Genomic DNA, 27861 nt, shown 5'->3' on the forward strand with positions numbered 1-27861 from the left:
AGGTTCAGGGCACGCAGTGTCTGTTGGACTGAATATTTTATTTCAACAGACATCCCTGGTTTAAAAAAAAAAAAAGATGGAGGGAGGGGGGGATATCATCACACCCAACAGGGAGCAAAACTCCCATCCAAGAACTCAGAGCCCCTTCTGAGGCATCACTTGAGTCTTTGCTAGCTCCAAGACAGAAAGGAGCTGAATTTTCTAACTTTTGTTAAGAAAAATCTATCAAATATGTTCATTCTCGCAGAGGCGAGGGCTGGGTCCTCAGGGAGAGAGATCCTGGGCTCAGATCAGCTAGGGTCCCAGAGATGAAGCTGGGGGCCGAGCCAGCTGGGCTGCAGGAGATCCAAAGGCAGTCAGGTCCAGAGCCCTAGAATCCATATTTGGCTTGGGTCTGCCGGCGGCTGAGCTTGTTCTCCGACCAGGTGTTCTTCAGCTCCAGCTCCCGCTCCTTAGCCTGTGCAAGGGAGAGGGGGAAGAGGAGAGTCACACCAAGGCTCTAAGAAACGAGCTTCTCTTGCCTCTGTGTGCTTCCCAGTTTAAAGTCTTTCTGCCATCAAAACAATTATGAGGAAAACGTAAATCCCTTGAAGGATTTAATTTTCTTATTCAAGCAGAAGGGGAGGACCCTCAGAAAGCAAAGGAATAGGGTTCAAGCAGAATTTCAAGAATGCTGGTGGACCAGTGGCTAAGACTCCATGCTCTCAATGCAGGAGGCCAGAGTTCAATCCCTGGTCAAGGAACTAGACGCCACATGCTGCAACCAAGAAGCTGCATGCCACAACTAAAACCCTGCATGCACAAGGAAGGCCTGTTGTAGTCAAATACATAAATAAATACTAAAAAAAGAATGCTGGTCCTTCCTCAGCTAGATTTAAAACGGAAATGCTCAAATGGGAAATGGACAAATGAGAACTTGAATTTGGCGTCTGAAAGGAACACAATCCGCTGCCTTGGATACCTAACGAGCCACGTGGGGGAAGACAGCGTTGAAGACCTGGACAGGTCCAAATAGGACACCTACCAACAGTAACTTAGTCTGGAGCTGCTGTGTCGCTGTTGGGTTGAATAAAGTATATATGGCACCCAAGAAATTCACACCACTTTAGAGCACAAATTGAAGCTGAAAAACTGACTGGAAGGTACAAGAATTAATGCTTTCCCCTCCTGACTGTGGCAGCTCCTAGCTCTAGACTGCATTCTGGGAATGTACAAATGCCACCCTAGAAGAGGGGCTCCTCAACCCCACCCCACCTACGCCCCTGGGTGGAGCAGGGTGCTGAGAGTTCGGATTTAAAAAAAGACCCTACAGGGGAACAGCAAGCAAAAAATAATTTAAAAATAAAAATATAAAATTTAAAGACACTACCCTTAAATTCTTTCCCTACAAATAACAAGATAGGGTAAGGGTACAAAGGAGTCCATGAAGAAGAAGGTGAAAATATGGTAAGAACAATGAATGCAAGTTCTGGCACTGAAATCGCCAACCAGCATATACACTATCTGAAAATGACCAGGAAAGAGTCTCACTCCTTCTGTACTTTTGACAGCATTTAGTACACTAGATCTCAAAAAGATATTTAATGACACAATAAATATTTGAAAGCTGCCAGGTCCTATCAAATAAATACCAAGAAATATTCCAATTCCAAAAGATATTTTTAGATCATCTGTAAATCTGAATTACTTGCATTGATGTTTCCTGCCACAGAAATGAAGAACACAAAACCAACCTTACCTCCTCATGAGGTGTATGTTCTGCTAAAAGTTGCTGAACCAATTTTTCTTTCATTTTTTAAATTATCAGATGAACTTGATATTTAAAAGAACCTTATAAGAAACCATTTCACACACACCCCTTATGTTTTAAATACCTGAATGTTCATTTACAGTTTATTCCAAGCACCTGTACTTGAGTCTTACATGAAGTGAGCCTGAGGCAGAGTAGGATAATTCTGAAGGACACATCCCCACCTAGTGCCCATGTGGAGAACTGGGGAGGGTGCCTGCTGGAAGCAGGTGTCTGACAGGCTTCTAGCCAAGATCTCAGCCTTCAAATCCCCAGGTTTACAGGAATCCTGCCTAGCAGGCCAGGGCCATCAGGCCTCTCACCTGATGAATCAGGTACGTAATCTGGTGTTTCCGCCGCTGCTGGCCTGTTGGCTGCTCACCTTTCTTCTGTAAGGGAAGGGAACAATCATTAACACATTGAAAGAAAAGTGGACGTTTCTCACGTGCCCCAATGCGACAAGGATGGGTATTAAGAGAAAAACTACACAGTCCAAATCCTAGGGGGAAGAAGTCAGCTTGGAGCAGTTTTTAAGTCTGTATACTTACAAGATAGTTATTTTTATTAAAGTTATTATGCAAAAATCTCAAGCTCAGAATACTTGCCTACAAGAGTCTGCCAATATCCTCATTAGACTGGAAATACTTTGCGGTCAGGGCTGTCTTCTGTATCTTTGGTAACCCACCACCCTCAGCACCAAGCATGGGGCTCTGCCCACAGTGGACAGCTGACACCAGCTTTACCGCCTGCAGTCCATCTAAAACAGTTTAAAGGTCCAGGAGACCTCCCTCCCTTCTTACCTCCAGCCACCTCCTCTGCCCTTAAGGGCCTCTTCATCTCTGTCCACTTCTCCCCAGTCAGGCCAGATGTCTAGCCTATCTCCTGCCTGCTGCTTACTAAGCTCTCTCCCATCCATCACCTTGGGCTGAAACCCTACTCCCTCATTCTAGTAAGTACCGACAAGCAGCTTCCCTGGAATTAGATTTTCACAATCACCACGCCTCTCTCCAATTCTCAGCCTTCACCGGTAACTGTGCTGAACCCCTACCCCAACTGTGATGCAAATGATTTACTGTCAAAGTCTGTATTGGTCTGGGCTTTCACTCTGCGGTTTTCCTGTCCTCTGCCAGTGCTAGTCTCAGACTAGAAGCTTCCCAATCAGCCCCACCCAACTCCCAAAACTCCTCTCTGGAGCCTCCTCGGCACTTATGTAATCAATTTGCACCATAATCATTTATACTTAAGTGTCCTTAAAACTCTTTTTCTCAACTACACTCTAAACCTGTCAAGGACAGGAACTGCATCCTTCTCTTCTTTTTTTAAAATCTAGCTCAATACAATGAGATGGTGGGGAAAAAAATAAAAGACTTAAACCTGGGAAAAGAGCAGACTGCAATTCCCTGATGCTGTTTAATGTCATTTAATATGACGGTTAAAGATGACAAACAAATCGTCCAGCTCCATTCCTGGTCCACAGTAAGCAGCAACAGCAGCTGTTACTATGTGAGGATGTCTCTCCACCCAGGTAGTGGAGCATGCTCTCCTAAGTGGCTTTTCCGGTAAACAGTGATGAATCTATGCTGATCTAACCACAATCCTTTGCTCTGTCCTGTACGACCGCCAGCATTCAGTTAAAACAAATGGCTGGGGCTCAGATGGCCATCTGTGGCCACAGAACAAAGCAAAGAAAATGGGGGGAGAAGAAGGGCATAAAATGCCCGACCTTGGCCTTGCTGGTGCTGGGCTAGAATCCAGGCTCCCCCACATCTTCCCCCCTGTGGCAGGCTCATCAATGTCCACATTTGCTGTACTCAGCTACTAGGTGAAGAGATGTTCATCATACTGACTGAAGAAAACTAGCACAGAGAAGGTAGGAGTGTGGTGTGGGAACTGTGAGAAATAAAGCATCTGAAAAGACCACAGCTGGGTTCAATAAATAAGAGAAAGAAAGGGGAAAGAAGGGGATGCACACTCAGAACCCAGGACCCCAGGACTTCGGAGGCTCTGTTGTGCCCACACCTCAATGATGTGCTGCACCAGATCCCAACTTAACAGGATGGAGAGGGGGTAGGACAGCAGGAAGGAGCCACACATACTGAGACCTTCCCAACTGCAGGACAGGAAATGGCTCCAGCCGTCCAGTTTCAGCAACCAGACTACCATCTAGATAGAGAGCGAAGTGCTGCAAAATTCTGGAAAGTAGGAGCTGTGTCTGGGAGGCTTGGTGTGCACTCCAGTACCAAGGGAAACACGTGTTTGCTAAAGGTGTAGGGACAGTAACAATGAGATGAGGGGTCAGATTCTGCTTTGGGGACTCCCAAGGGGGCCACCCAGTAGACCTTTCTTTCCCACTTACTTTGCTGAATGACTTCATGGTTTTCTCTTCTGTCAATGACTTGGTCATCCACTGCTGGGCCCCACTGAGCTGGTCGTCACCTTTGATCTCCACAAAGTTGATCTCCTCCCTCCCTCGGTTCCTTTTGCCCTGCAGCCGCTTAAACTGGAAAAGGGGGGAGAAATTCAGGAGTTGGGGGTCTGGGTAGGGGATCAGGAGATGTCACCAAGGACCCAGAGTTCATGGAATGATTTTAGGGTTCCCCAATTCCACTGCACCCTTAATTTTCTCTGTGCAGTATGTCCTCTCACCATGCCACCTACCAAGCTGACTGATGCCAGGTGAAAGGCTACTTCTCACAAGCTCTCCTGGCCTCAGGGAAAAGAAGGCCAAAATGTATTCCCAAACGTGAGTGCAGAGATTCACTGGTATGAATTTTACTCAAATTGTGTATAAATTGTATATGCCTAAAAGAACTGCACACTATTTTCAAATTAAGAATTAAAGGTACAAAAACAATTCTAGAATTTCTCTTCTAAAAATCAGTTCTTTTAACATGTCTGTTCTTTCTCATTGGTTCAGTATCACCAAATCATCAGACCACACACCAGATTAGACATTAGAGAAGGTAATTCGAGATGGAGAGAGAGGAAGCCTCAAAAAAGAGCCTGGCAAAATTTCCAGGAGACTGCTACTCTTTCCCCTTCCTCCGAAAGAAAGAAAAAGTATCACACTGTTAAGTCACCAGAAGATGTGCTGAGGAGTGTAGGTGAAGAGGAATTAAATTCAAGAACACTTGGAAATCTGCAGTGAAGCCCAGGTTGTGGTCTGAGCATCAGCAAGGCCTCTCTCTACCCATAAGGAGCTGACTTTTGCCACTGGATAAGTTCCCTGCTGCCTCCTAGGCTTAGAACAAAAAGGGCCTAACTACTGAACTTGTCAAGGAGGACATACACAGGAAAGTGGACGAACACAGGACGAACCACAGGTAGAAGTTTGCAAAGTTTCTGTGAAAAGGTGAGGAGAATGTTATTTTTATAAGAGCTTGCATCCCCTGTTTCTCCAACCCACTCCTGGTAGGCTGTGGCCTCCCTACAGATGGAATACTTTATCTCCTGAACATGCCTGGACAGTTGCAGAACACGAGGTTTTCATCTTCCCTTGTGCCGAGTCGGGAGGGGCTCAGCAACAGGGAATAATACAGTGATGTGAAACACAAGGTTATTTACTGTGGCTGCTGTTCCCTCCCCAAAATTCACTCTCCCCGTCTCTGTCAGTATGATTGAACCCAACATTTTGGCTGGGCATAGTACCACCCAATGAAAAGACTACTGCGTTCTCTTGCAACTAAATACAGCCATATGACAGGTTCTAGTCAGTAAGATAGAAGGAAAAGTATTCTCAGGAACTTTCAGGGAGTCTCCTAAAGGGGGAGGTGACTCTCTGTTTCCACTCTGCTGCCTGGTGTGCAATACTGATGGCAGCGGCCTCAGCTACCTTCTTATTTTATCGAAGGGGCTGGATCTTGACAACTTTTTGAAGCTGCCATACCAGCCTTGGCCTGCCTACCTCTGCCTTCTTTTATAAAGAAAAAAGTTAACCTCCCTTACATATGCCATTATTACTTGAAGTTTCTCAATTATATGTTGTCAAACCGAATCCCAAATGAATACAGCTTTTTTGCTTTTTTTAAAAAAAAGAATTTCCTTTAGCTTCAGACTTGAAACCTGGTGTCTAGGGGTCAAAGATGGTCACTTTGGCTTTATTAACTTACTGCTTCGTCATCGATGAAGGACGCATCCGGGGCAATTTCCGGGGGGGGGACCAGAGCCGGGTCCTGTGCGGGGTAGTAGCCACCACTGTAATAATCCTGTAGTCAAGGAGGGAGAAAACACACCAGCTGAGGGCGCAGTGCAGAGAACGCAGAAAACCTCATCCAAGAGGCAGTGGTGATACCCACACCACAGACCCCTCAAGCAGACCAGCCAAAGCACAGATCCTAAGGACCTACCCTACAACTCAAGAACCAGAGTTTTTTCTGATCTACACCATCCAGACAGATGGATTTTTTTTCTAGGGAAGAGATACAAGAAATAAAGACATTCTCTCCTGCTTCAATTCACAGCCTGCTCCCTTGGCTGCTTCCCCAGCATGACTCCTACTGCAGACCCCTACCGTGCCTCAGCTGGGCTCCTCCTGCTCAGAAGACCCCAGGACGCTCCAGTGTGAGCAGAGAGGAGGAGGCGTGAGGCATGCTTCCTGCTCCTCATCCGATCTAGCAGCCCTGGGCATAGGGGACTCCCTCCCCTAGCAGGCAGGGAGGTTGCAGATCTCTGATAAAAATAAACCACCACAAGGGTGGTATGGAATTGACAAAACTGGGAACAAACCAGGTTTGCATTACCAGATTTTCAGTTCAGGAATTGATGATGCCCCTTTAGAGGTGAGCTGGCCAGATGTTGCTGTGGACCATAGAGGAACAGGGGTGAAGGCAAGGGCAAGGCCCCTACTGTGGCCAACTCAGGCAGCTGCAGGGCTGAGAAACTATTTCCTCCCTGCCTGCACTTTTTCCTAATTCTTCCACTTTTGCCCAAAACTCCAAGAAATGCTCCTCTAAGAACATTCATTTTATATATGAAAAATAAGGTTTAATATTAAATCAAAATAATACATAAAAAACCAGAATAATTAAAGCATTAATTTTCATTAAAAGTATTGACAAAAAACATACATTTAAATTGAAGGGCCCCCTAGAGTAATTAGAGTGCTTTAATTTGCACTGACTGCCTTCATGGTATCTGTAACTGCACACAAAATCCCAACTGTTATTCACTGGCTGGATATAAACTAGTGGTGTCTTACATTTTTCTCTTTCTTTGCTAACGAGGTCAAAACATTCATCTTCCTCCTCCCAACAACACTGAGGGGAGACACACTGTCCCTGGTCAGTCTACAGGACACAGCAAGGCTTAACGGCAAATAGTTTTCAAAGTCTTTGATCAGAACAGAGAGCCCTCAAAGTCCACCTACCACGGGTCCCTACGCAGGCCTAGATTGTACATAAGAGTAACAATGACACTCAGAGAATCACTGAAGTCTTGAAACCATCGCACACTGGCAGGAAAACTTCCTAAGGCTGCCCGGCCACAGCACGACCCAGCTGCCTCTGATCAACAACCACCGCGGCTGTGAGTCCCCGGACTCCTGTGAGCGCTCTCCATCTAAGCAAGCTCTGACCACTGGAAGTCTGTCTTAAACTACTCACAACCTGGCCTCATTATATTCTCACCCTCTGAAGCCCTGGAGAACAATTTAAACAGCTCTTCCACATAACATTTGAATAAAAGTTCTCATAACCATTTACTGAGCATTTGCTATGTTACCAGTATAACCCTTGTAGCAACCATGAAGTTCTATCATTCTCCCCATCTTAGAGCTGAGAAATCTGAGATTCAGAGGGGCAGATAAGTAATTTGCCCCGACTCACACAGCTTGAGATTCAAAATCTAAGCCCTACTTCCTGTCTCTGCCTAAACTATGGTCCCCCAGTGTCTTCTCTCCAGAGACTGACGTTAGTCCTTTGACTTCTCATGTCTCAGTCAAGGCCTCTCGCCATTCTCCTATTCCCTTTGCATTCAACTCTCCAGACTCCCTCTTCTCCCTCCCCACTTCCTATGTTCTCAGCACTCCCCACCTCCAGAACTCTCCTTGGACTCACTGCTATCTAGTCGTCTATGCCAAAGCTCTCACATCCTCCTCACCCACATGTGCAGAAGCTGCCTGGGATCTCTAGGATTAGAGACTGCTCTTCTTCCACTTTCTCCCTATACCTCTCATCAGCTCCTACAATGACATTCTGTGTTCAGAATAAAGGGGTCAATTGTGTGGTTCAACCTGTCAGGCTTCAAGACTTCAGCAATTTTAGATCAGTATGGTTCAGCATAAAGCCATAATGTTTTGAGACCCGATAAGTAAAACCAAGACACCAGAAGACTCATTAATTCAGCCAAAGTGATGCCAGAGAGGCCGATCACAGGCTCAAAACTCTCCCTGACTGCCAAACTCCAACATTCCCTGGCCTGCCCTCCATCCCGCCTACCCACCTGATAGTAAGCACCAGCGGCATTGGCATCGCCATATGTGGAAAACTGATTGTAGCTGTAGTCATCCCCAGGCTTAGGCATCCAAGGGGCCCCACTTGAGCCTGCTGCCATCTTGAATTCCAAGGGGGCATTGGCTGCATCGTCCTGGAAGGCCGGCTCTGGTTCTGTGCCTGGAGGCAGCTCTTCGGGGACAGTGGGAACGGGGTAAGGGTATGGCTCAACTCCGGGCGGCTCGGCCTTCTCAGGGAGGGAGAAAAAGTTCTCAGGGGCTACTTCCTCATCACTGTCGTCCTCCTCCTGCGTGATCTGCTTCGTCACCTGCAGGGCAGCACTCTTGGCGGCAGCCTTGATAGCTGAGGGCGATGGAGTGGTGGTTGTGGTGCCCACAACGGGGGCAAGAGAAGAGGACTTGGTCTTAGAAGCTTGCCTGGAGGGCTTAGTGTCAGAGGAGCCATCCGAGGGTTTCCGGGAGAAAGCATGGGGCAGGAGCAGCCTGTTAGTCTCTTTCACAGTCAGGTTTTTAGGTTGGGGAAGCAGGGCGGACAAGCCAGCCCCCTCACTGGATCCCTGGTGACCCAAGTTTGGGTAAGGAGGGAAGAAAGGCGGCAAGTGAGGTGTTATGAAACATGCTACTGACATTAAGAACAAGCATTACAGTTACATGCTCCAGCCTAAAATCTTACCAGCCCTGTTCTGTCTGACCTGTGCCCACTAAGGTCATCCAAAGTGGAGTGGACTCCTCCTACCTCAGGCCCTTCTACTGTCCACTTCTCCCAGCTCCTCTACCACAAAACCTTTCCTGATTTTTTTTTTTTTTTTTGCTAATATGATACGTTTAGTAAATACATTGTCTTTCTTCTCCAAAAGCCCAGGGCTCTCTCCAGCTTATCAATGAACACCTCTCAATATCTTGAAGGTTCCTCTTAAGCATGGCAACTCCCTGCTTCCTTTGGATTGCCACTCAAAGTCAATAGCAAGGCTCTGTCCTAAAAAGACATTCATACATCCCACCCAAAGTTCCCTCCCCGCCCAAGGAAAGCCCTAGAGATGTGGTATACCCAGCTTGTTTATGCCAGAGTCAAGCATTTAACTTATCAGTTTGTAAGCTAACTGGCTCAGTCCATCCAGAGTTCCGGTTACTCATAAGAATCTTTCGGATTCTGCTTTCTGTAAAACAAGGCCAGCTGGCCTAACTGTAGGGCTGAGGGAGGTACTGGTTTGAAAAAGGAGAATGGAGTTAGTGTCACTTATGGACACTGTGTCACTGTCCTGGAGTAACCATGTACTTCAGCACTCTCGGCCAAGAAATACCCAGAATGAGTAAACTAGGGCTTCTGAATCAAGCAGTCCAGGCAGAACTGTTCACCCAGAAAATGGGCTCTTCTCCCTGCTGTCTGTGTTCACAGACTTAGGTCATTCCATCCTGGCAGACGCCAAAGGCTCAGGCTCATAAAAACCAGACTGAGATGGAAGATGGAGCACGTACATCCTTCAGGTTCCCTTTGAAACGTTTGACTTCTCAGCCACATCTGGGATCATGGCTACATCCCTCTGCAGTGCTTGGTCCACACTCTGCCTCATCAGCTCGGAGGTTCTCTATGCACGCATCTCTTCCTACCTTCTGGAAGGCTGCTCTTTACTCCTAGAGTGCGTTCTGAGCCAGAGTCCTCCACCTCTTTAGTTGCCAGTTCACTTCCTCCAGGAAGCCATTCTGACAACAGGCGACAACTGGCTTCATTCAGTCTCAGCAAGTGAGCGTCTTTCATGATTCTTCCTCCATAACCCACTACAGACATGGACACGGCATCACTCTCATCAGTTATCTAACTTCCATGTGACTTTGTCCTTCCAGGACCTCCCAACATGGGATATGACGCCTTAACAGACTCAGGGAAGGGGCAACCTCAGGATCACGTACTTAATCAGGAGACAATGACCTTACAAAGCAAGAGCCACTTTTGCTCTTCCTGAGACATACAATTAACATGAGATCAGAGGGCGTGTAAATCACTGAGTTGTGGAGCTGAACAGGAAGAAACTTCTGGGAGGCAGAATAGAGGCCCTGGGACAGGGGAAACAGGAAATGGCAGCGCGAGCATCTCCCAGCACTGTCTGGTTAAGGACTTCTGGTCTTTATGACAAAGCAGCAGCCGAACGCTGCAGGTAAGAGCATGGACTCTACAGTCAGATCGCCTCAGCCTGACCTCAGCTCTGTCCCCACAAGTTGTCTGACCCTGGGCAAGTTCCTCAAGGTCTCATTCTCCTCATATACAATACAGGAATGACAGTAACACTCTGATTTAGGTACTATTAAAAGGATAAAATCAGTTAAACACTGGTATAGCACTTGGTACTATTTAAGTTTCTTTTCCAAGAAAATGAGACTGGGAGAAGATGGATAATTTTAAAGTTCAGATGTCCCATAATACCATTTTGACCAATCCATTTATTCTACTGTTCCTAAATAATCCTTTTACCTGAAATGTAATAAATCAAACTAAGTTCCAATTCATCTCCCTACCACGCCTGTCCTCTAGGAGAGGCGACGCCAGCACACTAAAGTCAGTGACCAGTGAGGGTAGGGGAGAAAAGCACAAGGTCTGATGTTACCTGGAAAACAAAACTACACTCAAATAGGCAGTCCTCGGTATCAATATCTGCACTTGCTCAAGCTTGATTTGGAAACTTCCCATCTTCCCGAAGCAATATGGGAAGAAATGGCTTCTGTCACAAAGCTTACCTGAAGGACAGTTTTCTTCTTTGTGGGTTCATCTTCCTCAGAATCTGACTAAGAGAAAAAGAAACAAAGTAAGACCTCGCTGTTTAAGGACAATAGGGAAAGCACTCACCTTAAATGAAGCAGATATAAAGGCCTGGACAACAGTGGCTATCATCTTGTCTGGGCCCTTCCTCTGTGTGAGGGATGTGTCTCCCAGGACCAGCCAAACAGCTTCAGAGAATGAGGCAGGCATTGACCTCCCCTGGTCACTCATTCTCAAACCCCCAGACCTATTCCGGAGCCTTTGCATCAATTTTGTCCTTTAAATTAAGACTACTTCCTCTCATTCAGTCTTTGGTGGAAAGAAAAAGCTATACCCATTCTTCTTCCTATAAATCTGTCCCTAGAAGATGAATGGGATTTGGCCCACAATCGCACCCAATCTCAGCTTCACTTCTAAAACCACTTATATAGACTACATAACCACAGGGCCGAGGCACTCCTATGGGATTAAGTGGTGTGTTAACTACTCTTCTATGAGACATTAAAGGTCAAAGCCATTGGAGAAATCCATTCCTCTCCAAGTATGATCTATTGTTTAAGTATGCCAGACAGTCGTTCACGTCCAGGAAGAAGGCAAGTAAATGATGACTGTGAGAATTTGGGGCAAGAAGGGAGGTCCCTCTGTGTTATCCCTCTGATTCATCAGGATTGTTTCTAAAACAAGCTCTCACACTGAAAAATGGCCAAACTTTTAGTTCAACATCAGCTCCTCAGCCATCTTCAACTATCAGAAAGATGCAAGGCATATGAAAAATGAGCTGTAACATTTTATTTTAAAAAATTAATATCCAAACTGAGAACTTTAAAAGTTTTGCATTTGTTGTTAAGACCCCGGTTTGGGGCACCTGTAAATAAAGGTGATTAGGCAGAAATCTAAGATCCTTTCCATCCCCAAGATTTTAAACAAGTCAAATTCTCTGCCTATTTTTTTCAACTGAACCTCATATGTCACAAGTTCCCCACAGCATTCATCTGCTACAAGGACCTTTTGATCATCATTACTCAGAACCTACTGTATGCAAGACACTGTGCCAGGCACTATAGATACGGCTCCAACTGGTGTCCTGTGGCTGGGTTACAGATACTACGATGATATTCATCCACTCAAGCAGCAGGAAAGGACTTGCAGCAGGCAGAGTCCTGGCCCACTGATTTCCAGAGACACAGCCTGGACTACTTTCTCCACTGTGCTTCAAAGAGTTTCTTGTATGCCAAGACATGGAAAAAGTACCAGCCCTCAAGAAACTTGAGTCCAGTAAGAAGAAAGACAAGTACCCAAATAATAGTAATAAAAGCAGTTAAGGATAAGGGCATCAACTGTGACTCCAAAATCTCCTCAAAGAACCGGCCAAGCCTCCACGTGTACTTCTTCCACGTAAGTCCCCCACCTTGTCACTCCTCCTGCAGGTTCCTGGATGACTGCCACCTCTCACTCTCCTGTCAGTCTGCACTCTGCTCCTCCTGACCTGAAACTCTGAAGTCTTGCTAAAGCAGCTCACCTTGCTCTCCTCACTGTGTCCCTGTTATTTATTGTCTGGGGTGGCATCAGGCTAACAATGATTCATCTGCGCTTGCTCTGTAAATGCTGCACTTTTCATGTGCATATATACTTGCCTTACTAGAACTAACACCCAAAAAAGAAGTCCTTTTCATTATGGGGCACTGGAATGCAAACGTAGGAAGTCAAGAGACAGCTGGAGTAACAGGAAAATTTGGCCTTGGAGTACAAAATGAAGCAGGCCAAAGGCTAACAAAGTTTTGCCAAGAGAACACACTGGTCATAGCAAACACCCTCTTCCAACAACACAAGAGAAGACTCTACACATGGACATCACCAGATAGTCAACACCGAAATCAGATTGATTATATTCTTTGCAGCCAAAGATGGAGAAGCTCTATACAGACAGCAAAAACAAGACCGGGAGCTGACTGTGGCTCAGATCATGAACTCCTTATTGCCAAATTCAGACTTAAATTGAAGAAAGTAAGGAAAATCACTGGACCATTCAGGTATGACCTAAATCAAATCCCTTATGATTATACAGGGGAAGTGACAAATAGACTCAATGGATTAGATCTGATAGACAGAGTGCCAGAAGAACTATGGATAGAGGTTCATGACATTGTATAGGAGGCAGTGATCAAGACCATTTCCAAGAAAAAGAAATACAAAAAGGCAAAATGGTTGTCTGAGGAGGCCTTACCAATAGCTGAGAAAAGGAAAGAAGCAAAAGACAGAGAAAAGCAAAGATATACCCATTTGAATGCAGAGTTCCAAAGAATAGCAAGGAGAGAGATAAAGCTTTCTTGGTGATCAATGCAAAGAAATAGAGGAAAGCAATAGAACGGGAATGACTAGAGATCTCTTCAAGAACACTAGAGATACCAAGGGAACATTTCATGCAAAAATGGGCACAATAAAGGACAGAAATGGTATGGACCTAACAGAAACAGAAGATATTAAGAAGAGGTGGCAAGAATACACAGAAGAACTATATAAAAAAGATCTTCATGACTCAGATAACTATGATGGTGTGATCACTCATCTAGAACCAGACATCCTGGAATGCATAGTCAAGTAGGCCTTAGGAAGGCTCACTAGGAACAAAGCTAGTGGAGGTGATGGAATTCCAGTTGAGCTATTTCAAATCCTAAAAGATGATCCTGTTAAAGTGTACTCAATATGCCAGCAAATTTGGAAAACTCAGCAGTGGCCACAGGACTGGAAAAGGTCAGTTTTCATTCCAATCTCAAAGAAAGGCAATGCCAAAGAATGTTCAAACTACTGCACAACTGCACTCATCTCACACGCTAGCAAAGTAATACTCAAACCAAGTAAGGCTTCAACAGTACGTGAATCGAGAACTTCCACATGTTCAAGCTGGATTTAGAAAAGGTAGAGGAACCAGAGATCAAACTGCCAACATCCGCTGGATCATGGAAAAAGCAAGCGAGTTCCAGAAAAACATCTACTTCTGCTTTACTGACTACACCAAAGCCTTTGACTGTGTGGATCACAACAAACTGTGGAAACTTCTTAAAGAGATGGGAATACCAGACCACCTTACCTGCCTCTTGAGAAATCTGTATGTAGGTCAATAAGCAAGTTAGAACTGGACATGGAACAACGGAAAATGAGGCTGGAAAATGAGTACGACAAGATTGTATATTGTCACCCTGCTTGTTTAACTTATATGCAGAGTACATCATGCAAAATGCTGGGCTGGGTGAAGCACAAGCTAGAATCAAGACTGCAGGAAGAAATATCAATAACCTCAGATATGCAGATGACACCACCCTTATGGCAGAAAGTGAAGAGGAACTAAAGTGGAGACTGAAAAAGTTGGCTTAAAACTCAATTCAAAAACCTAAGATCATGGCATCCAGTCCCACCACTTCAAGGCAAACAGATGGGGAAACAATGGCAACAGTGAGAGACTTTATTTTCTTGGGCTCCAAAATCCCTGCAGATGGTGACTGCAGCCATGAAATTGAAAAGACGCTTGCTTCTTGGAAGAAAAGCTATGACCAACCTAGACAGCATTTTAGAAAGCAGAGACATTACTTTGCTGATAAAGGTCCGCCTAGTCAAAGCTATGGTTTTTCTAGTAGTCATGTATGGATGTGAGAGCTGGATCATAAAGAAAGCTGAGTGCCGAAGAACTGATGCTTTTGAACTGTGGTGTTGGAAAAGACTCTTGAAAGAGTTCCTTGGACTGCAAGGAGATCCAACCAGTTCATCTTAAAGGAAATCAGTCCAGAATATTCACTGGAAGAACTGATGCTGAAGCTAAAGCTCCAATGCTTTGGCCACCTGATGCAAAGAAATGACTCCTCAGAAAAGACCCTGATGCTGGGAAAGATTGAAGGCATGAGAAGGGGATGACAGAGGATGAGATGGTTGGATGGCATCACTGACTTGATGGACATGAGTTTGAGCAAGCTCCCTGGCGTGCTGCAGTCCATGGAGTTGCAGAGTCAGACACGACTAAGCGACTGAACTGAACTGATCCGTGAAAATGCAAAAAATGTATACTAACTAAAATTTTTTAACAGAATTCAAGGATTATTATTCTCTCTGGTCTGCCAAGAGGTCAAACACCATCCAAGAAAAGCCTTAAGCCCCAAACACCCAAGCATTTTTGACCTTTTCTCTCTGTTCCAAACTCCACTGCCTCAGGGTTTACTGACCGTTTCCCTTTTCGTTTCTTCCCCCTCACTCCTCCTTCCCTTGTTTTTTGACTATGAAGACTTTCTCCTTTTCAGCAGACCACACAGAACCACCTTACTGTGGGGTACACAAGGCTGTCATGAAGTCCCCAGGCATGTTTAAACTTTAACATCTTAGGCAATATGTCCAATGGAAACAATCTGAAAAGAAAATGTTATCAAGTTTAAGATGATTACATTCATAAAACCGTACAAGCATATTTTTATTTTTCAGATCTGTGACAAACAAAAAGTGGCTACTCTGAAATTGTAAGCAAACTGTCCTATGGCTAATAGAATTGAAGGCCAGATCAGCTGGGGGAAGAAAATTCAATTTTTCCTTAAATGTCACAGACGGTTTCCATTATACTGTCAACCTAAGTTTAAAGCTTAAAAGCACACACACGAAAAACTGTACAAAGATTTTAAGAACACCTTATTAATTCTGGATTTAGAGGACTGCTACGGTTACTCACAATCATCCTTCTCTCTTTGAACATCTTGTACTAATCTACTGAGCCCCATTATAAATCATCTCATGATGGGCACAAATAGGACTCCCTAAAACAGAACACTAAGACCCTCAAAAAATGTGCTGAACCCCTAAGCCCTTCTTAAGACTGTTCATCTTTGAGAGAGGGGCAGAAATAAATCTTTACCTCTTAAAGCTGACTAACAGGGCTCTGAGACATTCAGTAACACACCTGGGCCACAGAGGAAGTCCAGGGCCCTTGGGAGAGCAGGGAAGCAGAATGAGAACCACTCGCCCTCTGATTTAACTTTAGCTAACTAAAGAGGCTGGAAACATGGAACTCACTGGTTCATTATGGAAAAGAGGCTGAGAGGCCACTCAAAGGACTTACGGGCATGTGTGGGCTTGGATGAAAACAGGAAACCAAAGAAAGCTCAGCAAGGAATTATCCAAATACCTCACACACAAAAATAAATTTCAGTTCAGAGTACTATAAAGGAGGAGATGAGTAATCCAAAAACTAAAAGATATGCCATATAACTACCAGTCATGGGGTCAGAGGCTCTCTTAGAGAATTTAAAAGGAAAATTAATTCAGCTTCTATCAGGAACCAAGTGGAGGCAACAGGATCAGCCTAAGCACAGTATTTAATTTAGACACAACAAGAACTTTCTTGATGGTGAAATGTACATGACCATACTGGGGTTTTTTTCCCCTTTATCAAGGTAAAGCATATATAACATAAAATGTATCATTTTAACCATTTATAAACATACAATTCAGTAGCATTAAGCACATTCATAATATTGTATAACCATCACCACTATCTATCTCCAGAACTTCTCCTCATCCCAAACAATAACTGTACCTATTAACAATAATTCCCCATTCCCCAGTAACCTCTATACTACTTTCAATCTCTTCATTTGCCTACTCTAGGTACCTCATACATATGGAATCATATAATGTGTCCTTTTGTGTCGAGCTTATCTTGCTGAGCATGTCTGCAAAGTCCTGAGCATGTCTGCAAAGTCCATCCATATTGTAACATGTATCAGAACTGCATTCCTTTTTAAGGTTGAGTAATATTCCACTGTATGTATATACCACTCTTTGTGTATCCATCTGTTGCTGAAAATGTGGGTACTGCCACCTTTTGGCTACTGTGAACAGTGCTGCTATGAACACTGCTGCTGCTGCTGCTAAGTCGCTCTAGTTGTCTCCGACTCTGTGCGACCCCATAGCCGGCAGCCCACCAGGCTCCGCCGTCCCTGGGATTTTCCAGGCAAGAACACTGGAGTGGGTTGCCATTTCCTTCTCCAATGCGTGAAAATGAAAAGTGAAAGTAGCATACAAGTATTTGTTTGAGTCCTGTTTTCAATTCTTTTCACCTAGGAGTGAAACTGCTGGATCATTCTAATTAACTTTTTGAGAACCCGCCAAACTGTCCTCCACAGGACTATATTAAAAGGTCAACTCCTAGAGTGCTAAAGACCAGCAAAAGGCGATCTAAGTGGGTCTGTGTCATCTGACCCAGAGAGGATGATGATGCTAGAGATACAGGAGCACCCAGGGCTGGAAGAAGTAGGCTGGGCCAGAAAAGGCATTCCCAGGTTTTCGAGACACAAACTGTGTCTCTTAAGAAGGAAGTGCTGTATTTCTTTTTGGCCTCCTAAGAGCCTGCGCCTCAGTGGCCACCACTGTCCTCTCTGTTCCAGCTGCCAAGAGTGACAAGACACACACCGCCCGAGACTGCTGAGCAAGAACGGAAACAGACATTTCCCATTAGGCCAGGCCCAGCGGGATCTGCTCACTCCCCATGGCAGCTCCCTCTTATCTCCCAGGCTCTGGTTCTGACAGACTCCCTTTCCAAAAAGCAATCACTAGTTGCCAGGGCCAGAAGCCAAGAAGGAAATCTGAGCCCAAGCATAGACCACCGCCCCCGCCACCAACCCCCAGGCTCCAAACTCTAATCACTTACACACTCCTCTCTGCTATTATCCAAATTAGCTACATTCATCACCAGTTTTCCCCTTTGGTCTCAAATATGTTCTTAACATCTGCCCGTTCAGTTAGGGCATCATTTTCTCTCCCACTTTTGCACTCCTCATAGTACCACTTTCCTAGTTCTGGTTGCTCAAGACTCTTCTATCTTTTGGTAGGAACTATGATAGAAAATGTGGAAAACTCAGCAGGGGCCACAGGACTGGAAAAGGTCAGTTTTCATTCCAATCCCAAAGAAAGGCAATGCCAAAGAAGGCTCAAACTACCACACAATTGCACTCATCTCACACGCTAGTAAAGTAATGCTCAAAATTCTCCAAGCCAGGCTTCAGCAGTACGTGAACGATGAACTTCCAGATGTTCAAGCTGGTTTTAGAAGAGGCAGAGGAACCAGAGATCAAATTGCCAACATCCGCTGGATCATGGAAAAAGCAAGAGAGTTCCAGAAAAACATCTATTTCTGCTTTATTGACTATGCCAAAGCCTTTGACCGTGTAGATCACAAATGAACTGTGGAAAATTCTGAAAGAGATGGGAATACCAGACCACCTGACCTGCCTCTTGAGAAACCTGTATGCAGGTCAGGAAGCAACAGTTAGCACTGGACATGGAACAACAGACTGGTTCCAAATAGGAAAAGGAGTACATCAAGGCTGTATATTGTCACCCTGCTTATTTAACTTATATGCAGAGTACATCATGAGAAACGCTGGGCTGGAAGAAGCACAAGCTGGAATCAAGATTGCCAGGAGAAATATCAATAACCTCAGATATGCAGATGACACCACCCTTATGGCAGAAAGTGAAGAGGAACTAAAAAACCTCTTGTTGAAAGTGAAAGAGGAGAGTGAAAAAGTTGGCTTAAAGCTCAACAATCAGAAAACAAAGATCATGGCATCTGGTCCCATCACTTCATGGGAAATAGATGGGGAAACAGTGGAAACAGTGGCTGATTTTATTTCTTTGGGCTCCAAAATCACTGCAGATGGTGATTGCGGCCATGAAATTAAAAGACGCTTACTCCTTGGAAGGAAAGTTATGACCAACCTAGACAGCATATTAAAAAGCAAAGACATTACTTTGCCAACAAAGGTCCGTCTAGTCAAGGCTATGGTTTTTCCAGTGGTCATGTATGGATGTGAGAGTTGGACTGTGAAGAAAGCTGAGGGCCGAAGAATTGATGCTTTTGAACTGTGGTGTTGGAGAAGACTCTTGAGAGTCCCTTGGACTGCAAGGAGATCCAACCAGTCAATCCTAAAGGAGGTCAGTCCTGGGTGTTCATTGGAAGGACTGATGCTGAGGTTGAAACTCCAATACTTTGGCCACCTCATGCAAAGAGTTGACCCACTGGGAAAAAAAAAAAAAGATGGGAGGGATTGGGGGCAGGAGGAGAAGAGGACGACAGAGGATGAGATGGCTGGATGGCATCACCGACTCGATAGACATGAGTCTGAGTGAACTCCAGGAGTTGGTGATGGACAGGGAGGCCTGGCGTGCTGCAATTCATGGGGTCGCAAAGAGTCGGACACGACTGAGTGACTGAACTGAACTGATGATAGAAAGGAACACAACACACTGGGAGCAAATACGACTTCTGCTCCTCTCAAACTATGTGATTTTAGCTCTGTTCTCTAAATTCCTATATCCTCACCTGTAAACCAGGGGTAAGGCTTAACTTAGAGAGTCACTGATGTGCCCAGCACAGTGTCAGACGCTGCACAGGTGACCCACAGATGTTGGCGCAATTCGTCTTTCCCTTTCTATCTAGGGCTAAATCCTAGCTAAATTCACCGCAGTCAACTCTTAACAAGTGACCAAAATCAGTGAAATTTCAATTTCACAGCTTCAAATCCTTCACTACCTGGGTAAGCAATTTGAAAGGACGCCTAACACTAATCCAAGTAACTCGGAAATTTCTATTTGTGTTGGAAGGCACATTACATGACAGAAAACCCTTAGAGCAAACGTATTCCTCTAATTTTGCTTTTTTGGTATCCTAATTTTAGAAGTCTGCATCTCCTAAGCCCGCAAAATCAGCGGGCTGATTTTCTTAACCACTGTTCAGAAAAAGAACAGTAAGAAGGGAAAAGGAATGATGATCCCCCACTTTATGGATCATTCCTAATTTTTGACTCGCATAAGTCAAAAGCTGACTGAATTTGATATTGAAACGTACCTGGAGAGAGAATTTCCCATGTTCCCTGACTGTGGCTGATCAATGAGCTGACTCAAATCAAACCAATCATAGTCTCTCTCCCAGAAAACCAGACCAGAACTAAAACTATAGTTCAGTCTGGGCCAATCACTAAAAGGAAGGAATGAAAAACCAAGAAGGTATAGGTGGCCATCTTTCGTCCGCAACAAAAGTTAAGACGTGGAGGAAACTGGTCTGCAGACAAAGAAGAATGAATTAAAGGTGCAAAGAGAAGCTGTGTGGGTCCCTGACAGATCTCCAACTCCTGATTCCAGGCCCTTTCCAGGGTACCTCAGTATATTTATGATGTATTTCCACTTATGCTAGCTTGGAGCAGTTTCTGATACTTGTAACCAATTAAATCTAACTAATCCCCAACCTGCTCTACCCTTGTATTCCCCAAATAAACAGCACCACTACCCTCCCAGCTGCCTGAGCCAAAAGGTCAGCCTTGACCCCTCTCCTTTACCCACGCTGCTACTGCTAAGTCGCTTCAGTCGTGTCCAACTCTGTGTGACCCCATAGATGGCAGCCCATCAGGGTCCCCCGTCCCTGGGATTCTCCAGGCAAGAACACTGGAGTGAGTTGCCATTGCCTTCTTCAATGCATGCAAGTGAAAAGTGAAAGTGAAGTCGCTCAGTCGTGTCCAACTCTTCACAATCCCATGGACTGCAGCCTACCAGGCTCCTCCGTCCATGGGATTTTCCAGGCAAGAGTACTGGAGTGGGGTGCCATTGCCTTCTCTGCCTTCACCCACGACATCCAATCAATTCCCTGGTCTTACCACTTCTCCCTCCAAAAAAGACCTGGAACCTCCGATCCTCTCCATCGCCACCACTCCCTTGTCCAGGCACCATCATCTCACACTGTCTCTACCATTGCTCCCTCCAGATCTTTTGGCACCCTGTGATCTGAGGATTCTTGCTCAGACTTAAGGGCTTTTCACTACCCTAGAATTATGTACAAGGGCCTTGGCATCATATTCAAGGCCCACTATCATCTGGCCACAATCTCTTTCTCCCTAGCCTCTGCTCTCATCACTGCCCCTGCCCACCAAGCACTGCAGCCATGGTGCCTTACTAAAGCTCCCCGCAAAGTGTTTGCATTCTCTCATCTCTGGGCTTTTGTACATTCCATTCCCTCTGCCTGATGTCCTCCTCTTCATCACCCCTTTCTCTGGCTACCTTCTGCTCACTTGTCGTATCTCTAAAGTGTAGACATCATCTCCTCCTGAAAGCCTCCCCAACCTCTAAAGTTGATTAGTGCCCCAAAGGAGAGCTCCAGTGGCACCAGCTCTATCATGGTCCTCCTGATTTAACCTTGCCTGTCTCCCCCCACATAGACCATCAGCTCCTTTTACAATAGGGTCTATCATGCTCACTACTGTACTCAGCTCCTGGCACAGAGAATCAGCTCAACAGTGAATGAAGGAATGAACCAGAGTTCAGAGTTAACTGATCCTACTTCAGCACCAAATTCTAAAGGAAAATTATTTAAGGAAACCTAATTCATTCACTAGAAAAGCAGAGACATTCCTTTGCCAACAAAGGTCCATCTAGTCAAGGCAATGGTTTTTCCAGTGGTCACGTATGGATGTGAGAGTTGGACTGTGAAGAAAGCTGAGCGCTGAAGAATTGATGCTTTTGAACTGTGGTGCTGGAGAAGACTCTTGAGAGTCCCTTGGACTGCAAAGAGATCTAACCAGTCCATTCTGAAGGAGATCAGTCCTGGGATTTCTTTGGAAGGAATGATGCTCAAGCTGAAACTCCAGTACTTTGGCCACCTCATGCGAAGCGTTGACTCATTGGAAAAGACTCTGATGCTGGGAGGGATTGGGGGCAGGAGGAGAAGGGGTCGGCAGAGGATGAGATGGCTGGATGGCATCACCGACTCGATGGACGTGAGTCTGAGTGAACTCTGGGAGTTGGTGATGGATAGGGAGGCCTGGCATGCTACGATTCATGGGGTCACAAAGAGTCACACACGACTGAGCGACTGAACTGAACTGAACTGAATTCATTCACTCAGATGTTTACTGAAAGCCCAATAAGCACAGGACACAGAGCTTAGAGCCACAGGACCTTAGACCCACAGATATTTCAAAGGCTAAGGTCGCCCTTACCTATTCACCTTAGAACTCTCTTAGGCTACCTTTCCCAGGAATTACATGTTCAGAAAACAAAACACTAACTTGTACAGAACAAAAATGGGAAACTGAACCAGTTAAGGGCTAGGATTTGGTTTTATTCTAATTATCCATCTCACAATTTATCTCAGGAATTTAGCAAATTATACTTATAAAGGAGGGATAGTTAAAAGTCCTCAGAATTTTCCACCACTTCAGCCGGCCTAAATGGAAGATTCTACAGTCTCTACCAGCAACTTTTCCTGATGCTACCTCTGAGGACCTAAAAATGAGTCTTTCAACTGTCACTGTGGAGGGAAGCAAGCTGGCTCAAAGTGCCATCTTCCCCCATATATAGCAATTAGGCTGAAAGGAAATTTGGGAAGAAAACTGTGAAAACAGAATGCCCCCCAAAATGAACCTATTTTCCTCTGTCTTAGGAACTTTCCTTTGTTCCAGGTTAAATCAAGAGCAAACTTAAGTTCCAATGGAGCAAAAGAAGGCTTTTTGGAACCTTAGACTTAGAAATAACAGACTTGGGTAAAAAAGAAGGGGGAAATGATTTGGGAAAAGTTTGGAACAAGGTAGTAAGAGAGATTCTAGAAATACCTTCCATAAAGAATCCATATTCATTTGAATTCATTTACCCAAAATATTTAGATAGTACTCAGTATGTGCCAGGCATTGCTTTAACCAGTAGGAATTCAGCAGTGAAAAAAATAAACAATAAGCCCTATCTTCATGGAGCTTGTATACCAGCAAAAGAGAGAGGCTGATAAAATAAGCAGCATGTGAGAGTGTCAGTATGTCATCTCATACACAGCAAAGGAATGCTCACAATCCTCCAAGCCAGGCTTCAATAGTATGTGAACCGTGAATTCCAGACATGCAAGCTGGATTTAGAAAAGGCAGAGGAACCAGAGATCAAACTGCCAACATCCGCTGGATCATGGAAAAAGCAAGAGAGTTCCAGAAAAACATCTATTTCTGCCTTATTGACTATGCCAAAGCCTTCGACTGTGTGGATCACAACAAACTGTGGAAAATTCTGAAAGAGATGGGAATACCAGACCACCTCACCTGCCTCTTGAGAAACCTGTATGCAGGTCAGGAAGCAACAGTTAGAACTGGACATGGAACAACAGACTGGTTCCAAATAGGAAAAGGAGTACGTCAAGGCTGTATATTGTCACCCTGCTTATTTAACTTATATGCAGAGTACATCATGAGAAACGCTGGGCTGGAGGAAGCACAAGCTGGAATCCAGATTGCCGGGAGAAATATCAGATATGCAGAAAACCTCAGATATGCAGATGACACCACCCTTATGGCAGAAAGTGAAGAGGAACTCAAAAGCCTCTTGATGAAAGTGAGAGGAGAGTGAAAAAGTTGACTTAAAGCTCAACAGTGAGAAAACTAAGATCATGGCATCTGGTCCCATCACTTCATGGGAAATAGATGGGAAAACAGTGGAAACAGTGAGAGACTTTATTTTTTTGGGCTCCAAAATCCCTGCAGATGGTAACTGCAGCCATGAAATTAAAAGACGCTTGCTCCTTGGAAGAAAAGTTATGACCAACCTGCTGCTGCTGCTGCAGCTAAGTTGCTTCAGTCGTGTCCAACTCTGTGCCACCCCATAGACGGTAGCCCACCAGCCTCCCCCGTCCCTGGGATTCTCCAGGCAAGAACATTGGAGTGGGTTGCCATTTCCTTCTCCAATACGTGAAAGTGAAGTCGCTCAGTCGTGTCCGACTCTTATCGACCCCGTGGACAGCAGCCTACCAGGCTCCTCCGTCCATGGGATTTTCCAGGCAAGAGTACTGGAGTGGAGTGCCATTGCCTTCTCCATATGACCAACCTAGACAGCATATTAAAAAGCAGAGACATTATTTTGGCAACAAAAGTTTGTCTAGTCAAAGCTATGGTTTTCCCAGTACTCATGTATGGATGTGAGAGTTGGACTATAAAGAAAGCTGAGTGCCGAAGAATTGATGCTTTTGAACTGTGGCGTTGAAGAAGACTCTTGACAATCCCATGGTCTGCAAGGAGATCCAACCAGTCAATCCTAAAGGAGATCAGTCCTGAATATGCATTGGAAGGACTGATGCTGAAGTGGAAGCTCCAATACTTTGGCCACCTGATGCAAAGAACTGACTCATCTGAAAAAACTCTGATGCTGGGAAAGATTGAAGGTGGGAGAAGGGGATGACAGATGATGAGATGGTTGGATGGCATCGCCAACTCTATGGACATGAGTTTGAGTAGGCTCTGGGAGTTGGTGATGGACAGGGAAGCCTGGCATGCTGCAGACCATAGGGTTGCAAAGAGTCGGACACGACTGAGAACTGAACTGAACTAGATGGTGATAAAGTATCTTAGATGGTGGTGCTATGGAGAAAAATAAAAGAAGTGGGGTGGGGCGGAGTGGGTGACAGGAAGTTACAACTGAAATAGGTCGGCTAGCAAGTCCTCACTGGGAACTTGTCTTTTAAACCCAGATTTGAAAGAGGTGAAGGAGAGAACATTCAGACATCTGTGAGGAAGAGAAAAGAAATAGCCTCCAGGCTGATTTGGAAGTCTGAAGAAAAGCAAGGGCGAAAATCAGCTTCCCTCTGAGGGTTACCAGAAGTGAGCGAGGCATGGACCAACTGACCTTTTAGAAGTGAAAGAATGGGAAGAACTCCAGATAACTCTAAAGTATTACCTGCCCCTAGGATGTTCAAGCTGGTTTTAGAAAAGGCAGAGGAACCAGAGATCAAATTGCCAACATCCGCTGGATCATAGAAAAAGCAAGAGAGTTCCAGAAAAACATCTATTTCTGCTTTATTGACTATGCCAAAGCCTTTGACTGTGTGGATCAAAATAAACTGTGAAAAATTCTGAAAGAGATGGGAATACCAGACCACCTGATCTGCCTCTTGAGAAATTTGTATGCAGGTCAGGAAGCAACAGTTAGCGCTGGACATGGAACAACAGACTGGTTCCAAATAGGAAAAGGAGTTCGTCAAGGCTGTATATTGTCACCCTGCTTATTTAACTTATATGCAGAGTACATCATGAGAAACGCTGGGCTGGAAGAAACACAAGCTGGAATCCAGATTGCCGGGAGAAATATCAATAACCTCAGATATGCAAATGACACCACCCTTATGGCAGAAAGTGAAGAGGAACTCAAAAGCCTCTTGATGAAAGTGAAAGTGGAGACTGAAAAAGTTGGCTTAAAGCTCAACATTCAGAAAACGAAGATCATGGCATCCGGTCCCACCACTTTATGGGAAATAGATGGGGAAACAGTGGAAACAGTGTCAGACTTTATTCTTCTGGGCTCCAAAATCACTACAGATAGTGACTGCAGCCATGAAATTAAAAGACACTTACTCCTTGGAAGGAAAGTTATGACCAACCTAGATAGCATATTCAAAAGCAGAGACATTACTTTGCCAACAAAGGTCCGTCTAGTCAAGGCTATGGTTTTTCCTGTGGTCATGTATGGATGTGAGAGTTGGACTGTGAAGAAAGCTGAGCGCCGAAGAATTGATGCTTTTGAACTGTGGTGCTGGAGAAGACTCTTCAGAGTCCCTTGGACTGCAAAGAGATCCAACCAGTCCATTCTAAAGGAGATCAGCCCTGGGATTTCTTTGGAAGCAATGATGCTCAAGCTGAAACTCCAGTACTTTGGCCACCTCATGAGAAGAGTTGACTCATTGGAAAAGACTCTGATGCTGGGAGGGATTGGGGGCAAGAGGAGAAGGGGACGACAGAGGATGAGATGGCTGGATGGCATCACTGACTCGATGGACATGAGTCTGAGTGAACTCTGGGAGTTGGTGATGGACAGGGAGGCCTGGCGTGCTGCAATTCATGGGGTCGCAAAGAGTCGGACACGACTGAGCGACTGATCTGATCTGATCTGAGGATGTCTCTTCTATCTCCCAAGTTCTCACTCCAAAAAAGGTCTTCAATTTTTCTGATCCAACATTCAGAAAACGACACAAGCTTGGTTGCCTCTTCTATACGTAAATGGTGAAACTGAAGCATAGGCCTGCAGTTCAGCTAAACTCTGCATCTTCACTCTGCCCTTCACCAGGTAAGATCTTACACATTGGACACCTGTTTCTCATCTGTAAAAATTAGAATGTTATCTCTCACAGTTCTGTGGCAATTCAAGGAAAGGGTCAATGCCTGGCAAATAATCTGTACTCAATAAATACTGAATTTCTTCCGTAACTTCGCTCAAAAATAGAATCCAGGATTCCTATCCTTTCTGCTCAGACCCTGATGCTTTTAAGTTCAGAGGCAAAGCAAAAGATTAGTTCTGAATGTTGGCCAAGGGCTCAGGAATTGTCTCCTGTTACCTCTTCTAGTGCCATATTTTATGCTGTTGTGAGTACTTCGGGGGTTTGGGGTAGGCGGGGGGAACCTTCGGTGAAGATGCAACAGAGGGAATGCAATCAGGGATCCCTGGGCCTGGCCTTGTCAGTGTCAGGGGATGGTATAAGGCCTTTCCGCGGGCGGGTCCAGTTTGGAGAAACACGCAAGGACAAATACCCTAACTCCCCAAGCCGACAAACTTCAGCTCGACTAATCGCACAGTACCAGGAATCCAGTGGTCCGGAATCAACGGATGCATTTACAGGAGAGAGTCTCCGAGCCTCCACAAGTCCCTCCCACAGCTGAGCCCATGCCCAAACCCAATGGACAGTGGGGGTGCCCTCTCCGGATACTCACATCCCCTTTATGCAGCTCTGGCGCCGCAATCTTCACCGGCTCTGTCCTCTTCTTTGGCTTCGGAAGCCCCAGGGGGGGCCCGGCACCGCCGATAGGGGGGGGCAGACTGAGGCCAGGGCCTCGGGGCGAGGGCAGCCCCAATCCGAGCCCCTCCCCAACTCCCGCCGCTTCAACCGGGCTCACGCCTGGAGGTGGGGGGAAGCCTCCCAGGCCGAAGGGCAAGGGGGGAGGAGGCTGGAGCCGGGGGTCGCCGGTGGGTGGGGGCAGCAACAGCGGCGGGGGAAAGGCTGGGGCCAGCATCTGGGGGGGCGGAGGCAGCAAGGCCGGACCCTTGGGTGCGGGAAGAGAAGCGAACAAGCCCCCTAAAGTGGGCCCAGGTGTAGGGGCCGCCGCCTCCTCCTCCTCCTCCGGCTCCGGCTCAGCCTCATCCGGCTCACTTTCATCGCTGCTGGCGTAAGCAACCAGCGACATGGCGCCGCCCGCCTTTGGGGCGCCCTTGCCGGCAGACGAGGCCTACTTGAGACCGGGGATGTCCGAAGGCCTAGTGTGCCCCCCCCACTCGGCGAGGAGGGGAACCAAAAAGCCCGCCTTCTCCGTACTCTAGGGCTAGCCCCGGCAGAAGCCCATGTCCATAGTTGATTTCTACCGAATAAGGCTTCCCTCTTCACTTAAGCTCCTAGTCCCGGGCAACTACACACAGCTAATGGCCGCCGAGTCACTCCGCCTCCTCCTCGCCTCACTAACTTAAGAACTACAACTCCCAGAGAAGACTTTGGCCACGGCACCATTCTCCGCCGCAGGGAGCGCGGCGTAAGGCACGGCGGGAGTTGGAGTCAGAGGAAGGATTGACGGGTCCGGAGAAAGACAGGCGCTAAATCCGCCTCTGATACTAGGACTCCTGGGATGAGTAGTTTTGGGTTTGTTTCTTGGTTTGTTTGGTTTTTTTTTTTAGGGGTGGGGGGGGGGGGTGGGGTGGGGGGGGGTTGTCCCCTGACAATTCCTAGATAACTACAAGCCCCATCGGTCACCGCGGTGGTTACGGAGACAGATAGGAAAGCATTTCGGTACTTGAAGTTCTCTAGGGCAGCTGCTTGGGCGCTAAGATTTATGGGAAACGTAG

General features: G+C 45.8%; 1 protein-coding gene across 1 annotated transcript; it reads right to left on the bottom strand.

Annotated features, from left to right (window-relative positions):
* Window positions 1-19: 19 nt before the first annotated feature.
* Window positions 20-27630, bottom strand: PRCC (proline rich mitotic checkpoint control factor). Its single transcript, XM_055583940.1, has 7 exons — window positions 26742-27630; window positions 10968-11015; window positions 8228-8794; window positions 5899-5994; window positions 4146-4289; window positions 2113-2178; window positions 20-457 (listed from the first exon to the last, which is right to left on the bottom strand). Exons 1-7 carry the CDS (start codon window positions 27210-27212, stop codon window positions 371-373), a joined length of 1479 nt encoding a protein of 492 aa, XP_055439915.1. The 5' UTR covers window positions 27213-27630; the 3' UTR covers window positions 20-370.
* Window positions 27631-27861: the final 231 nt, after the last annotated feature.

The sequence above is a fragment of the Bubalus kerabau genome, chromosome 6 (assembly GCF_029407905.1).
Source record: "Bubalus kerabau isolate K-KA32 ecotype Philippines breed swamp buffalo chromosome 6, PCC_UOA_SB_1v2, whole genome shotgun sequence".
NCBI lineage: Eukaryota > Metazoa > Chordata > Mammalia > Artiodactyla > Bovidae > Bubalus > Bubalus kerabau.